This window comes from Temnothorax americanus, unplaced genomic scaffold (genome assembly GCF_048541705.1).
Source record: "Temnothorax americanus isolate GAGA-0224 unplaced genomic scaffold, ASM4854170v1 Scaffold59, whole genome shotgun sequence".
In the NCBI taxonomy this organism is placed as follows: domain Eukaryota; kingdom Metazoa; phylum Arthropoda; class Insecta; order Hymenoptera; family Formicidae; genus Temnothorax; species Temnothorax americanus.
In genome coordinates this window covers 376,671-393,925 of record NW_027509741.1, presented here as the reverse complement: position 1 = coordinate 393,925, position 17,255 = coordinate 376,671, and the positions used below count along the sequence as shown (strand labels likewise).

The window sequence follows — 17,255 nt, the reverse complement described above, 5'->3', positions numbered from 1 at the left end:
GTTTGACCTTTTATGGATATTAACCCATTATTTAAACAAACGCGGACATATGTTTCCTTACATTCAAGTTAATAGAATTCTAAAAAATATTTACATTTGCGTAAATGTTTAAATAAAAATATTTCTACACAATAATGTGTTATTTTATTTAATGTCAAAAAGGAGCTTTTATACATATGTACATAAAAAATATTTTATTAAATGTTTTAATATTTACCATAATCTCTCAATTTAATTTACAATTCACCAGTATAACATAATTTATTATTAATTACAATATAAATGCAATTAAAAAATACGACATTTTCTATATTTGCGTTATATTCATTTATTCTTTACATTAACATTATATGCAGCAACTGCACCCAAAGCTAGTTAATAATGTTTCTACGACTTACGCTTGTTTGCTTTTGCGTAATTTAGATGCGGTGTACATATAATTATAATTAAAATTAAATAATAGCTTTATTACAAAGAATATACTTAACAATATTATAAGGAAATTAAGGAACAAAAATGCGTAGACATCAATCAGATTTTGTTCCATCCAGCTCTGAGATCTCAGCGGCGTTACTAAAGTTCCATTTGGATGGCGGACGGTGTATTCAATGCTCCAAACAGCTAAATCTAATGGCTGTATTGGCCGATCCCGGAATTCGCTAGATAATTGTTTCATGTTTCTCGTATAACTGTACAAAAAATGAATTACTATTAATGATGAAAAACATTACGCATATTAATTAAAGGAATAGCCAAATATGACAAAATACATAAACAGAAAAGCAAAATTTTATAATTTATTATTTTGTAAACAATTGTTTTTACAGGGATTTTTAAATAGACTATACTATATTAAACATTAGAGTTTAAACATTACTTGTAATGTAGCTAAATTGTTAATATTTACTACTTAAATAATAATTATTGAAACATAATCGAAATATAATACCTTTCATTGTAAAGTACTTCTTCAATTGCGTGTAATAAAGATTGCGTGGACAAAGTTTTAATGTCCAAGTATATGCCAACACCTTTAGCTACTAATATTCTTGTGTTGGATTTTTGATCCATAAAAAATGGCATTACGATCATTGGTACACCTTTCCAAATAGCTTCCTGAGTACTCAGAAGACCACCGTGTGTCCAGACTGCTCTTACATTTTTATGAGCTAAATATAAAGATATATTATAATAAATATTAACTCTCAAATATATATATTTTGTTAGCCGTATATGTCCCGATTAAACTAATAAAGTGATAAACTTTTCAATCAATAATTTTGTTGCCTATACATCATTTTGAAACAAAAAACAAATTTTATATTGTAATAATAACTACTCTCTTATTATAAAGAAATTATAATATATATTTATATATTTGTAATAATTAAAAACTGAAATTTTTTGTTTAGAATATAATGGTTGCGAAAAAATTATGAAATAAAACAAAAGAGAGTTAAAACTTGTTTAAAAGAATGTTTTACGTTGATAAAAGAATATAAAGCAATATATAGTCAATTAAACAAATGTTACAAAAATATATACAGAGGGTCCGGTAATAATCGCCGGACCTCTTGTACGCAAGTAGAGTGATGAGTTAAACCGAGTAGAAAAGTCCTCTACCATTTTGCGAAATTCGTAAATATTTGGGAATGGGACATCTCTTCTCGCCGCGCCCTTCTACTATAGTAGAACACCCTGTATATCTCTGCATGTTTCTCGTATTTTCCTAGGAATTGAAAAACGTACATAAAACTTCGCTTTGAGGCATCCATTTCACAATCATTACATTGTCCGGTATTTTAAATGGCACTTCAATATCAAGCTTCCACAGCACTCGTTGCTTCAGTTTCGACAGAGCAAGTATAACGGCTTTAATCTTGTCTAGGCCGACATTTTTCCAGTTTACAATTGTTCCCAACGATATTACGATGGCTCCATTCTTTGCTCCGTCAAGAAATACGCGCATATCCTGCAAAATAATGGTGAACTATAAACATATCAATAATGTACAAAAATATGTATCTTAATAAATATAAAAATATAATCGTATAAGTAACCAATTTTTAAGTAGATTATTATATCTAAGCAGAAATTATATTATTAAAATTTGAATATAAGATTCATACGACATTTTTTTACAAGTTATTGTTATAAATAGAATATTATTATAAAAAATATTTTTACGTTTTTAACACTGCACGGACACCGTGTTTTTGGAGCACTCACCTGGCAAACCTTGAGACTTTTAAGGGGATGCTGTAGTGGCAGTAATTACCGACATTTTTTTGAACACATAAAACTTTGAATTGGCTTTACCGAATTGAAAAAACTTTTTTACAGAATTAAAGTACACACAAAAACGGAGAGTACTGCAATCGATTTTACATCAAATATAAAAAAAAATTTCTGCACATAGAGCTGTCACTGACGACAATATTTGCTTAATACAAAAATACTGCAGTTTATATATACAAAATGAGATTACAGCACCCTTAGGAAAAACATTTAAGAACAATATCGTGCAATTAGATAAGATAAAAGTCTAGAAAAAAAGTTATATGTGTCCAACTTTTATATATGCAAAAGCACATGCAGGTTGATATGATGAGTATATTGCGTGTAGCGAGAGATGGCCCAGCAATCGAACAAGGACAGATGTCATTTCGTTAGACAAAGACAGATATAGGGAAAACAAAATTAAAAATAAACAAAATGATAAATTTATTTTGCCAGTGAATAGAATAACAATTAAAGTAATTTAAATCGACCGTAACTGGCAATATATAACGTCTTCACCGATATGAACATTGAAAAACTGTGAGCCAACTTGGTTTGTCGGATTCACACAGCACATTTTCAGATCATCATCGAGACATTATTAATAGGTTTTAGTCAGTTGATGTAATTTCTAAATTCAATAGTTTAAATTTTTTATTGCGAAAAAATATTACCCGAGCCAGGGTTTGAACCTGAAACCTGAAACCTCCCATATACCGTGCGGGTGTCGTGCCAATTCGACAACTGGGGCTGTGGTAATATTTATCGCAATAACAACTATAAGATGGAGAACCGATGCTTCAGTCGACGGTGTATAATAAACAGAATGATAAATTTATTTTGCCAAATTTATTTTAAAATACACATGTAAATAACTTTGTATTTAAATATCTTGTATTCCCTTGTTAAATTTAAATAAAATTTTTTAATCTTATAAAATTGTTATTATACATTCTTTTCTAATTGACACAATGTAAAGATTTTTCAAAGTAGTGCAACAATTATTTTTTGAAGCAATATACATGTTCTCTCTGTAATTGGCGCTCTAATTTAAAGAGATATCATTTCTTTTTTGTAATTGTAATAGATCACTTGAAGCGCGACTCTTCTTTTTGATAAGGTAACATAATTTTGTGACGTGTATCACTTGGGTTATAATTTTTCGGAAATAAAGATACTACGCTTAGATTTTTTCGAGATTTTTCGAGATATAAAGATCTACCACTTGTTACTTAGGTTTTTTCGAGGTATAATACTACCACTTTTTTTTTTTTTTTAGTGTTTAATTATAAGAAAAAAGTGAAAATATTATGTGTATTTAAAATTTTTTCATTTTTCGGTAAATTTTACTGTCAGAACAATATGGCAACGCTGCGCTTTTCAGGGCGCCGATTGTAAAATGTGAAGTTGATAACAAAAGTGTCAATGTAAGTGTCAATTTCATTAATCAAAGATAATCCAGTAGCAGGGGGAAAAATAGGTCTTGCTCTACAAAAGGTCGGGTAGTTCTGATTTTTGGATATGTTTTATATTTTGGGGTTCTAATGAAAAATCCAAGTTTTCGACCTTGGCGCACTTCCGCTCGCGCCGCCATCTTGGAAAAAATGGAGCACAAAACCGGTTTTTTCGGAATATCTCCTTACCAGTAGGTATTTAGGCAAAAATAGGTATTATCAATTTTATAGGAGATATAATTCCCTACAACTTTTGTCTGAAACATTTTTTCGTATATGTAATAGATAGCGAGCTACAGCACTGTAAAGTGGAGCAAAATTATTTCGCGAGAAAAATCATCACATGCCTCGGTGATCGAATGGGTGAGACGCCCGCACAGTATGAGGGAGGTCCAGGTTCGAATCCTGGCTGAGGTGATATTTTTCGCAATAAATTCTTTACAGTAATATTTGGGGGGAGGAGATGTTAGATACGATGCGTATCAGCATAAGAAATTAAATCGATTATCGATTTAAAAATATGTAAATTTACTGTACATATACAATGTGTATAATCCACGTGCGCAACACATGTATATGAAGAGAAGTCACCACGCTCGGACACGAGTAAATAGGACTGAGGAGGAAATTTACTGTTCCTACAAGCATGCTGTGTTTCAAGACCGACAATTCAGTTGGCGCGTAGTATTTGTAAAAGACCGAAGTAAAAATTGTTTTTTGAGTTTTCGATGCCAATGTGTTGCTTATGTTCGAAAACGTCGAAAAATCGTAGAGTATCATTAAAGTTATGTTGGTGTTAAATTATCTTTTTTTATGTTTATGGTATAACTTCTGTAATTTTTGAGATATTGGGATGTTTTTTTTTAATCGATAGAGTAACATTCAAGAAAAGTTGGTATTGAATTTGGTGATGATCGGTAAAGGGGTTCTTTTTAAAAAAAATTTTGAATTTTTTTAGAAATGTCCGTGGTTGCTCTAACTTCCGCAAATTTGGAGATATCGATCTATTTTTAATTTTATTATATTTTTCAGTCTTTTTTACCCCTATTTCATATATAATTTTTTAAGATTTGGTTGATTAGACTCAGTTTTATACGCGATTAAATACAAAATTAATATAAACGAAAAAGTATAATTAAAGAAAGTTAAGGAAGGATAGAGGTAGATAGACTTTCAGGAAAAAAGCAAGAAGAAGATGCAGCTTGTAACGTTTATGAAAAAATTTGGAAAAAAATTGTGCAAATTAAAATTTGCACTTGGCTTCCTCATCAAATTGCGATTTGCACATAGCAAAGTCACAATTTTGAAATGAGAGAGTAGGAAATTAGCAAATTGAATCCACAACGTATTGCTACGCGCGAAAAGCTTCCTTTATGAGGAAGCCAAACTAAAAATTATGCATTTAATAAATGTATAAAAATTGAATATTATGAGCATCAATATTTATATATGTATATATAATATATGCAGAACGCATATATTGTGAGTACCTTTTCAATGAACAACTGTATATTATGTAGACTAAACGTTATTATGAGGACCATTTTTATAATTATACGAAATGTATATTATAAAGCCCTTTTAATTTTTGTGTACTGTAGAAATAATGTAATACAAATTTAGAGGCATTTAATATATTATATTTATTTCAACAATCTATTATTTTGTATACCCTTATAATTTTTATGAATAAATAGTTTTTCCAATTTATCTCTAAATAATTTTATATTGCCATTTATGTGATAAAACTTTTTTGATGGTTGAATATATTATTAATTAAAAGACCATTGTTTGAATGCAAAATGGAATATCTTTAATAACTCATCTACGATATGATATATCTACTACATTTCTGTAACCTATTAATAGGCTCATGAATAGCATTTATTTATTAGGACCTTATTACGATTCAATCGGTAGAATAGTTGTTTTTGGACCTCATAAAATTACATTGTTCTATATTTGATAATATTTTGTTAGCCATAATGTACATTTAATTAGATCTGTAGTCAAAAGCAATGATTTGTACTAAAGATACTACGTATGCAGCAATATATCAGAGAGATCGGGTAACATAATTGTGTTTTATTATAAATTAAAATGATGGTCCTCGGAATATACAATTAATCCATAAAAACAAAAATGTTTAATATATATATATATATATATATATATATATATATATATATAATATATATATATAATGTTAAATATATATATAATATATATAATATATATAATGTTAAATCAAGTAATTCAAAATTGTGCAATGTTTATTATGATAAATCACACTTAAATGTTACATACACTATTTTTATTGCACTATTTTATACATTTAATATTATTAATCTAAATATATATATATTTATTCTAACCCCGATAGTACCAATATCCTATAAATATTCATATAACGTCCATAGGCATTCTGGACATAATATGAACATCCATAGGATATTGTGTGCTGTCTGGGAATATTTTTAAGGTACACCAACATAATAATACTAACATAATAATTACGTGTAATTGGAGCTTTAGAAACATTACTAATATTTTAAAAATAATTAGTTATTTAGTTTATATATTTTTATTTAAAAATATAATATATTTTAATTTAAATATATTATTGTTCAGACGCGTATAATGCAACAATTCAACTATGATACTGTTTGCTATAATTATGATACAATTATGATACTGTTTATTGTATAATCTATTTTATAAGAAATTCTAGTTTAATTTGTGAAAAAAGATTAATTTGTAACTAAGGTTAAAAAAATTATAAATTGGCGATCCTTATAAATTATAAGGAGAAAATATGATTGTCATAATATGAGATGATAAATTAATAGAACCTATTACATTATTAGTTCGATAATTTAAATTTATAAGAATATATCAAGTATCAACAGTCTTGTTTGACAGTTCAAATTATCACTTAAAGCGATGGACGCAACATATGACTGTGATTTCAAACATGTTTTACACAACTTTCAATTTTTAGTATATTTTACTTTACAGGGTATTACCTAAGTAAGTACACAAACTTGAAGGGGATATTCCTTGGTTTATTTTATGAAGAAAAGGTTCTATAAACTTGTGTCCTAAACTGCTTCGTTCAAAATACAGAGTGTCAAAGATGCACGCTCCTGATGAATCTAAAAATGTTTTATTGGTACTAGAAAATGGTTCTTAATACCATATGCACGCATACCAAATTTGAATAAAATATTTTTAAACGTTTTCCAGATTTTCGAAAAAAAATATTTTTTTTGTCACAACTTTGACATCCTGTATTTTGAAAACGAAGCAGTTTAAGACACATGTTTATAAAACTTTTCCTCTTAAAATAAGCCAAGGAATATCACCTTCAAGTGTACTTACTTAAGTAACACCCTGTATATTCATTATGATAAACGTTAAAGGTGTGATAAATGTATCCTCGTCTTTTAATAACAATTATTCTTCCAGTAAATCATATGACATTACATGTGAAATAGTACATAATGATAAGCATAAGGCAAATTTGCGTTGCCAGCAGATAATATTGTTTCACATAACATTAACTGTGTCAATAAATAAGTTCAATTATAAAGATTAATAAAAACGTAATAGAAACACAAAACGGGTAACAGATGTACTTCTTGATGAAAATTGTATCTTTTAAGGTTATTTTGTAATAATTGATTAGCAAAATGCTGTTGCAGAAAAACAATTGTAAACTCTATTTTAGATGTAGCTTTCTTCAATATAAAAATATTAATATAAACATATATCTAGCTTCTATCAGCATTGTAGGTATAGCAAATCACATACTTACACAGGTCTCACGCGCGCGGTAACAAGTCAAGCTAAGCGTGCCTTGCTTTGATATGAACCAACATACCCCATCCCTAAATAGGAGACCGAAGCTCGTTGGCACAAGAAGTAAGTTGGCAATGCGTTCCGTTTATGTATTTATAGCGAAAGAAACAATGGAAAAGTTGTCACAAAATATCCCTTTTATGATATAGGTACTTTTCCCAAAGTTTTATTTAAATCAAATAAGTATTACAATAGAAAAAGAGAAAACTCTGATTCAAGAGGTGGCAATTTAAGAAAATTTTAGAGCGTTTCAAAATATTGTATTAATGTTCTTCAGCTTGAGAAGTAAATCAAAGTGACGTATCATTAGTTAAAAGAAACGTTTCTGTTACTATACGACATGTTATTTTGAAAAACAACAGTAATTTATTGTAATAAAATGACTGAAATCTCAAGCGTATATAGGGATGGAGTATGTTGGCTCATATCAAGGCACGCTTAGCTTGACTTGTTGTTGCCGCGCGCGTGAGATCTGTGTGAGTATGTGATTTGCTACCTACAATGCTGATAGAAGCTAGATATATATTTATATTAATATTTTTATATTGAAAAAAATTATATCTAAAATAGTTTACAATTATTTTTCTGCAACAGCATTTTACTAATCAATTATTACAAAATAACCTTAAAAAATACAATCTTCATCAAGAAGTACATACATATCTGTTACCCGTTTTGTGTTTCTATTACGTTTTCATTAATTTAACATGGACTTTTGTCGCATAGCCAACTTACCCTACTATCGGGGCAAGTTGGCTGCAATGCAGCATGTTCGTATTTTACTTATTACAAAGAAACTACAGTATACAGGAGCCTTCCTGGCATGAAAATGTAGAGAAAGGTTCTCTTTATCATATTATATAGTACTGTTTAATCATGAAAATTAGTTGTTTAAAAACTCAAATGCCGAAATTGTGAAAACAGTGCCAACGAGCCTTGGTCTCCCCTACGTTTGATTTCAGTCATTTTATTACAATAAATTACTGTTGTTCTTCAAAATAACATGTCGTATAGTAACAAAAACTTTTCTTTCAACTAATAATACGTCACTTTGATTTTCTTCTCAAGCTGAAGAACATTAATATTATATTTTGTAACGTTCGAAAATTTGCTTGCCACCTCTTGAATCAGAGTTTTTCTCTTTTTCTATTGTAATACTTGTTTGAATTAAATAAAACTTTGGGAAAAATACCTGTATCATAAAAGAGATATTTTGTGATAATTTTTCCATTGTGTCTTTTGCTATAAATTTATAAACGCATAGCCAACTTGTCCCTTGTGCCATCGAGCCCCGGTCTTCCTTACACATGTATATATGCAAATTGTATAAAAAATAAAAGCGCATCCAAAAACTTTTATAAATTTGGAATTGTACAAGAAATTATCGATTTATGAAAAACAAAATTGGTAAATGTTAATATCAATGGCGATTTCAAAAACCTCACTGATTTCAAAGACCTTGACATATATTGTCAAGGACACGGCTCTGCTTAACTTGCAAAAAGTTTTAGTTGTCGCTCGTTGTTTGTTAAAAAATTATTATCTAAAGAAATTTAAATGTTTAAAAAATATAACAGCTATCCTTAGTATTGCAAGACAAATGATTAATATGTAAATGGAAGTGTAGTAGATTTATGAGCGGAGAAAAGGTTTTGTCCCTCTTCTTGCACTACTCACCAGAAACCCACACCTTTTTTATAAGGTAATTGTATCTTAAAAATAAAATTTCAGATAAGTTTTTAACTTTCTACGCGAAGCGAGGACCATTTCACCTCACTCACCGCTTATAAGACGTTGAAAACCCACGTAAAACCGTACCTAGCAGATATCGATTGGCGTGTAAGAGGGTAAAGACAGAAAAATTCAGCAAAATAAAAATACCTCCTTAATAGTATATTACACTACAAGGGCAGAAAGTTTGAGAATTTTGCACTGCGCGCCATCGTGCTCGAGGCGAAGCCGGCTTCGCCTCGAGCACGATGGCGCGCAGTTTAGGGCTCTCATAGGGATCCTCCAGAGAGGGATCGGACTAAGTGGGTATCGTTTTCTATTGGTCGGCGACAATTTGTTTCAAAACCGGAAACAGAGAGAGAAAGAGCGAGCGAGTAAGAGAGATAGAGCCATACACACACGCGTTCGCGTGACCGTAAATCGCAACGAAACGAGGAGAGGAGAGCGAGTAAACAGAAAACCGCGTCGTCACGGTATACCCTGTCGTCGTCGTCGTCGTCGTCGTCAACCTACGACGCAGCGTTCTCCTTTATTGGCGTCAACGATCGGAGAAAGACGAGGACAAGTTAGTCGTGTAGGTTAGTACGCCAGTGAAACGATAATTAGTTAAGGAACTTTACGGTGCCCTTGCCTCGTCTATGATTATTTCACGTGAAACGTTGCTCTGTTTCTGTAGGACTATTAGGCTATTCTCATCTACGCGCCTGACGAAAGAACGGTGATGTACGATTTAGAAATATGACGGGTTGCAGTGCAGATTACTGTACGAACTCATCGAGCAAAGGCTTCCAAATGTGCAGATTCCCACGAGAAGAGAAAGAAGAAAAGTATGGATTGCTAATGTTAACCGTGCAGACTGGGTTCCTGGGGCGGAATTCATAGACGTTGCTCAAGATTTGTCTTAAGCTTAAGCATGATCTTGGCCAAGACGGTCTTAAGATCGAAAACCGTCTGAAGACGGCTTTACATGCATAGATAAATCTTGAGAACACAAGTTTTGAGCTTAAGATCGTCTTGACGAAGTCTGTGCTTAAGAATATGGCCTCGGCATTGTGTTCAGTAAGTACAAACATAATATATTTATTTGACTTATGTCCATTTCTACCATTATAGATTAACTTTAATCACGGTTTAACTTACTTTTTATCTTTTTCTAGTTCTTGAAATTAGAGAAAGATAAAAGTTAAGCCAAAATCAAAGTTAATCTGCATTGGTAAAAATGGATATTAATGATAAGGAAAAGTTTTAAAATCAATTTTGCTTACTTAAAAGTTAATGTTCTTTGCATTTTTTATAAAAAAGATTACTATAAGTATTAACTATTATCATTTTTACTATTAATTTTACTATTACTTATTATTTTTAGGACTAAATATAATTAACAAAAATAACAAAGTTTTAATACACAAAAATAATCTATTTTATTGTTATTTCTTATTTTTTTCTAATTAAATTACTCAATATTTTTGTCAGATTCATTTCTCAGACGAGATGTGGAGAGAAACACGGGGAGGTAAACGCCGCTTGAAATCTACAGCAGTTCCAACTATTTTTGGTGATCGTCTGATACAGACATCTGTACAAGAAGAAGATGAACCAAAGAATATTCCTGAAAATGAACATGAAAATTTTAATAATACATCGCAAGAAGCACAAGAAAGACCCATAAATAATGGTAAGATCTCATTACATTACAGTATATTTATTAGTGATAATATAAAAACATTTTTTAAGAAAGTAAAGAATTATATGTTAAAATTTTTAATCTTTTAATGTTTATAATACTTGAATTTTGTATACTTTTTTCAATATTAACCGACATTGAAACTATAGAACTTGTTTTAATTATATGACATAATATCAGAGTATACTATACTACTTTTCCCTTAATTAAAAAAGAAACCTTAAAAAATGTTTGTAATAATAATAATTATTTGAAAATTATGAAGAAAATCTAAAGTGTGTTCAAAATTATTTTAAATATAATAAATATATCGCTTTTTGTATAAATAATGAAATACAATACTTAAATTATCATTTTTATCATAAATTAATCGAAAATTCGTACTTTTAAGCTAAAAATAAATATTTATTACTTTTTAATAGGGCTTCTTTTGAAACCAGTATTTAATTTTTTTTCTGCGAACAAATGTCAGTTTTTTATTTCAAAAAATTTATGTGCAGGTGATGTTCACAACAATTCAGAAGAAATTCAGGAAACTGAAGGAAGTATTGAAGAACTGAAGGAAAAAACGCCTTTCGAAGAAACACTTGAACAACGATTTAATAGATTACAAAAATTATATGACAAATCGGAAAATCTAGGATTGCTTTGAAAAAGAGTCTTATTGCAGCCAATAAACGGAATAAAAAATTACAACAGGAAGTACGTTCAAACAAATTAAAGGAAAGTTTATCTTGCATTCTAAATGAAGATCAAATTAAATTATTAACTCGAGAATATAAAAGAATGCCTCGTTGGTGCAACGAAACTTTGATAAATGCTTACAAATTAAGATTTGCATGTGGTACAGCAGGTTATGAAGAAATATTACGGCAAAAACTTCTTTTCCCTTGTATTAGAGTACTAACAAAAAAATTGGAAAATATAAAATTTTTTAGTGGTGAGGTAATTACAGAAGTATTCGAATTTTTAAAAATTAAAATTGCTTTGAAAAGGATTTGTACAAAGATTGTATGATAGTTCTCGACGAAATGAGTATTACACCAGGAAGGTTTTACGATACATCAACGAATATGTACGTTGGCAATATAACTCTAGTCGGCACGATCATACTGCAACGGCAACTCATGCATTAGTTGTAATGTTAGCTGGGCTTGGTGCAAGGTGGAAACAAGTAGTGAGATACGATCTTACGGGCGATTTTGTAAAAGGTGCAAATTTAAAATCTGTGATTGATGAAATTATTATAAAAGCCGAAGAAATTGGATTGCGCGTCCACGCAATCACCTCGGACATGGGCCCAGCTAACCAAGCTATGTGGAGAGCGTACGGCATTAATGCTTCACGACATTCACAAATAATTAATTGGTGTACGCATCCGTTCGATAAGAAAAGCAAATTGTATTTTTACGCGGATTCACCACATGCTTTTAAAAATACAAAAGCGGGGTTTTTAAATAACAAAATTATTACTATTTCTGATAAGTTTTGCGAAAAATATTCTTTACCTTCAAATGTAGCTAAGTGTGAACATTTAAATGACGTACTTAACGAAGATAAAAATATTGATTTAAGATTAGCACCCAAGCTACGTGAAGAAAATTTAGATACTAGCAATCACTTTCTAAAAATGCGAGTCAGCAATGCAACCAGAGTTTTTTGCGAAGAATTAAGTTCAGGATTACAATACTTGGTAAATTACAATTATAGTGATGAACGATTAACAACTGCGTGGTTCATAGATTTTATGGCACAATGGTTTTATATCATGAGCAGTAGGAATATTGGAATAGCTTTAAGTCATGAAAGGCCTGAAAAGTATAATGAAGCAATTGAATTTCTTGAAGAGGCTATTGAACTTTTCACATGTATGAAAGTAGGCAATGATGGTAGGTGGAAACCGTTTCAAACTGCGTTAATAATATCTACAAAAAAAGGGTTATTGAATTATCAAAAGATTTATTAAGTAATGGTTTTACTTTCTTTTTAGCATCTCGATTAACACAAGACTGTATAGAAAATTTGTTTTTGATAATTAGACTAAAAAATGTTATTCTATTTCTTCAATTTGTAAAAGTAATTATCACGAAGACGATCGTCAATTCTTATCAGAGTTTTTAGATATCCTATTAAAAAATCGCTCTGTTAACTCGCATTTTTTAACAAGTAATACTAGTAGTTTTGAGCCACTTATTTTTAATCAACGCCAAAATCTAAGTCAGACTGAATTAAATGTTTTATATCACATAGCTGGATATATCGTAGCAAATATTCATAAAAATCAAAAGGTTTGCGATGTATGTATAAATGCTACCAAATCAAATACAATGATTAATGACTCTTATACTTTATTAAGCAGAATCAAAACCAAAAAACGAAAATGCTATTTTTTTGTAAACATTGAAACATTTAAATTTTTCATCCAAATGGAAAGAATTTTCCGAATGTTCTATAAGCAAGTGCATTTGCATAAAATTAATTTGAAAAGTTTTTTTGTCACTAAATACGAAGAAATTGCATTTCATTACCCGAATGCCACAATCTGAAAAAAAAAATTATTCTTTGTTATCATGCGTTTAAACTGAAATCTCGTTCAACGAAATTAAAATCGAATAAGAGTGCAACTTGTGCCAGTAAAAGTGTAGCAATGCATGAATATGTCAAATAAAATATATTTTATTCTTTGCTTTTATTTGGTTTCGTTCTTTTTTATACTGTTTTCGAAGAAATACAATAATTGGCAGTTTTAGGATACATTCTTTCAAAAAATGTATGCATTATAAGTCATTTATATTACGCTACATTTGTTTGGAAAAGTAGAAAATAAATTAACATGGATTTATTTTGTTTCAGATGCAATCGTCTGCTGCCAATATACATCTAGTATTGAAAAAAAAATTTAAAATATAAATCGAAAATGTGACTGATCAAGTTGTACAAGATTTTTTTATACATTTATTATACACAAATTAAGTTTACACGATTCAGCAATTTTCAAACACTTCATATACACACTTTTGAACATTTTTGCATTTATATATTTATTCTTTTAAGTTACATCTGTTTTTTGTCATCAATATATATTTTTTACAAATCAATAAATATTTTTTACGAAAGGAACTCTTGCGCACCAAGTACCACTGAAAGAATTTGTTTATATTTTATTATTTGTAAATAAACTATAACTGTAAGAATTACTGTACATTTTCGGTATTTAAATATGAAATATTTCATTTTTCTCATTGTATAAGAATAATTCACTCATAAAAAAGTCATGTAAGGTTTCATTGTTGACATTTTTCCGCGATGCTGATTGCTTTTTTATTGCACTTATTTCGTAAACATCTATCATTACTTATTTTGACAGTTTGTGTATTAATTCGTTAATAGTATAATGTAATAGGAATTGTATAATTAAAGCTAAATAACACGCGCGTAGCGCGCGTCTATCATGTTTAATTATATAAAATATACACATTTGCATTGAAACACGTTTGAGTTTTGCCGCTGAATATACCACTTCCGGTTTTGAAACAAATGGCGACGATTAGTCCGATCCCTCTCTGGAGGATCCCTAGGCTCTCAAACTTTCTGCCCGTGTAGTGTATGTATACTATTTTTCTTGCTGCCTGATGGTCGAAAGTACGGAAGAATGACATGTGTGTGTTGAAGATATTGATGCCTGCCCCGACATTTGCGGCACGAGCGAAGCGAGTGCTGCTGGTCAGGGGCAGGCAAGGTGTCAGTTTGCACTATCAATTGTGCTTCCGCATCAAAGTTTTTGGTGACTTCTTCCTCATCTGTTGACTCGCCAGATGATGGTTCATGCATTTTCTTATTTTTATTTTTATTACACTAATCACAATCACTTTCTGAATAGAATTTACATTATCATTGACTAACTGTAAACAAATTTTTAGGTTATACGAGTGAAAGTAAAAGTAGAGGTTGGGGCGATGTGAATTGGGTTTGTGGTAATATTGTGGTAGGGATCTTGTCATATATTGAGTGCCAGTGCACGCAACTAAGTTTTTACTCCCGATATTTTAAATGGCGCGCATGTAGTTTAACCAAGGCATAAAAATGAGACTTTCTGCCGTGGAACCGGGGCCAAAAGTACGTACTTTCGACCGAGGTAGTAAGAAAATATATATAATGCTGTAAAAAATTATGTTCTGTTAAGTTTTTTTGTTAATGACATAATAATTACAACAAATAACAATAACTAAAATCTTTGAAAAGTTACTACTCAGAGTCCTTGATAATATTTATCAAAGTTTTTGAAATCGATGAGGTCGCCATTAATATTAATATTTGCCACAAAATTAAACATTTTTCTGATCTAATTATTTATTCAAAATCTTTCTAATTAGAATAGTATTTGTTACAAAATCCTGAATATAGCGAAACAATTTGTGCAACAAGAGATGATAAGTCCTAGTCCGAAAATGAATGAATACTAGATAATAATAGACAATAATTTGACCAGAGTTTCGTTATAATTACATTTCAGTATACACACTTTTTTTGTTAATATTCTTATCGTAGTTTTTGTTAAATTGTGTTTCTCAAGTAAGAAGTATAATTTCTCTTACCTCAGGATATGTTACGACTACTTCGCCGGTAATTGGTTGCACGGCCTGGGCATTCAGTCCTGCGATCTCCAGAGTGTTCGGCGGCAATGGAATCGCAGGTTCGAACGCAGGATGACTATTAATTAGTACTATATTAATTCTGTCTTTTTCTATTTCATGTAATGGCCTGATTGCATGGCCTATATATTCCTCCGAAAGTCGTTGAATAACAGGGAAGTAATAGTAATGTCGTATCAGATTATCGACAATGTAATATAGAGCATTCCATGTTCTCAGCCACAAACCTTCAGGTTTTGCAATGGCAGCATGTGTGTATGGTCGAACAGTCGGATAACTTGGACCACCGATATAATCCTTAAGCCAAGGTGCAGAACCATATGGAATATAACCTACTATAGGTGGTTTACCTTTAGAAACCTGAAAGAACAGTACCTACAGATAATGGAAGGAGCTAAAACTGAATACTTATTATTTTGCAATAAATAAACGAAATAAAATATATTAAGTATTATTTTGCGGAAAAGAGTCGTCACTTTTATTAGCAGATAATGCAAAAATAATAATGTAATTGAAGTTTGGAGCGTTCTTAAAGGAAAAATTATACATTTTCCCTAATAAAAAAATTATAAAAAGAAATATATATATATATGTATATAAAACAATAAAATTACAACAAAATAACAAATTAAAAGATAATAAAGAAATGACAAAAGATAAAAAAGAATGGAATTTTCTCGAAAACGATGATTCCTGCGTTTTGTGCCAAAATGTACAAATACTTATGAGGGCAATCTTTATATAATCTATTACGTTAAAGAAAAAATAGTTTAGTAACAGTCAAACCCCGAAAGTTATCCATTTAGTCCGAAGTATCAGCGCATACTTGTATATGTACGAGAAATTTGTAACGATTATTCCTGCATTTTGTGCAAAAATATACAAATGCGAAAATAATTTTTAAGATCCACAATGCGTTATGAGAATAATTAGTAATTAGTAACAGTCGAAATCTGGAACTACTCCGTTTTATACGAAGTATTCGTACTTATACACATGTAAGAAAAATTTCTAACGATTCTTCCTGTGTTTTATATCATAAAATGTACAAGTGCGAGGACAACTTATCAATAATTACGTAATAATAATAAAATGCTACTAATATAACATTTATATTAAAATTGTATTGTTAGCTAAATATAACTTTTTTGCATTTTTAAATAAATTACATAAATAGACATTTCAGCTTTTATTTTTAGAAAATGATGATTAGAAATGAACAAGATTAATAATTTAGAAGACATACGTTCAAGTTAGGAGTGTAAAAAGTAGAAACAATTAATTATTAAGAATTTTTCATTTTATACGTGCCAATGAACTATAATTTTCTTACTATCATTAATCTTAGAGATTGTCCTCTTAAAATGTACATTTTGGTACAAAACGCAAAAAAAATATTAAAAAATTATTGTTTTACATATGCAAGTACGCGCGGATACATCGTAAATATTAAGCGGAGCACTTCCGAAACTCGACTTTTACGAACTATTTTTTTTTATAACGTAAAGGATCTTAAAAATTGTTCTCGAACACAAACATTTTGTCACAAAAGGAACAATCGTTAAGAATTTTTCTTACATATACAAAACGCAA

At 30.0% G+C, this 17,255-nt stretch overlaps 2 protein-coding genes across 6 annotated transcripts in view; one reads left to right on the top strand and one right to left on the bottom strand.

The window, feature by feature from the left end:
- Positions 1 to 179: 179 nt before the first annotated feature.
- The window catches only part of LOC143904864 (UDP-glycosyltransferase UGT5-like), a 30,005-nt gene continuing 12,929 nt past the window's right edge, over positions 180 to 17,255 (bottom strand). For 4 of the 5 annotated variants that reach the window (XM_077419829.1, XM_077419831.1, XM_077419830.1 and 1 more), the window contains exons 12-15: positions 15,606 to 16,022; positions 1,750 to 1,972; positions 950 to 1,169; positions 180 to 689 (exon numbers count right to left, since the gene is read on the bottom strand). In XM_077419829.1, coding sequence (XP_077275955.1) covers positions 395 to 689; positions 950 to 1,169; positions 1,750 to 1,972; positions 15,606 to 16,022 — 1,155 coding nt within the window. In that variant the 3' untranslated portion in view covers positions 180 to 394. Of the gene's footprint in view, positions 690 to 949; positions 1,170 to 1,623; positions 1,973 to 15,605; positions 16,023 to 17,255 lie in introns of those variants that run through there. The other variant, XR_013259057.1, reaches the window with a different exon arrangement.
- On the top strand, positions 9,603 to 13,702 carry LOC143904874 (uncharacterized). The gene is made up of 4 exons (XM_077419844.1): positions 9,603 to 9,904; positions 10,003 to 10,385; positions 10,800 to 11,001; positions 11,511 to 13,702. The coding sequence occupies exons 2-4, from the start codon at positions 10,365 to 10,367 to the stop codon at positions 11,660 to 11,662; spliced, it is 375 nt and encodes a 124-aa protein (XP_077275970.1). The 5' UTR covers positions 9,603 to 9,904; positions 10,003 to 10,364; the 3' UTR covers positions 11,663 to 13,702.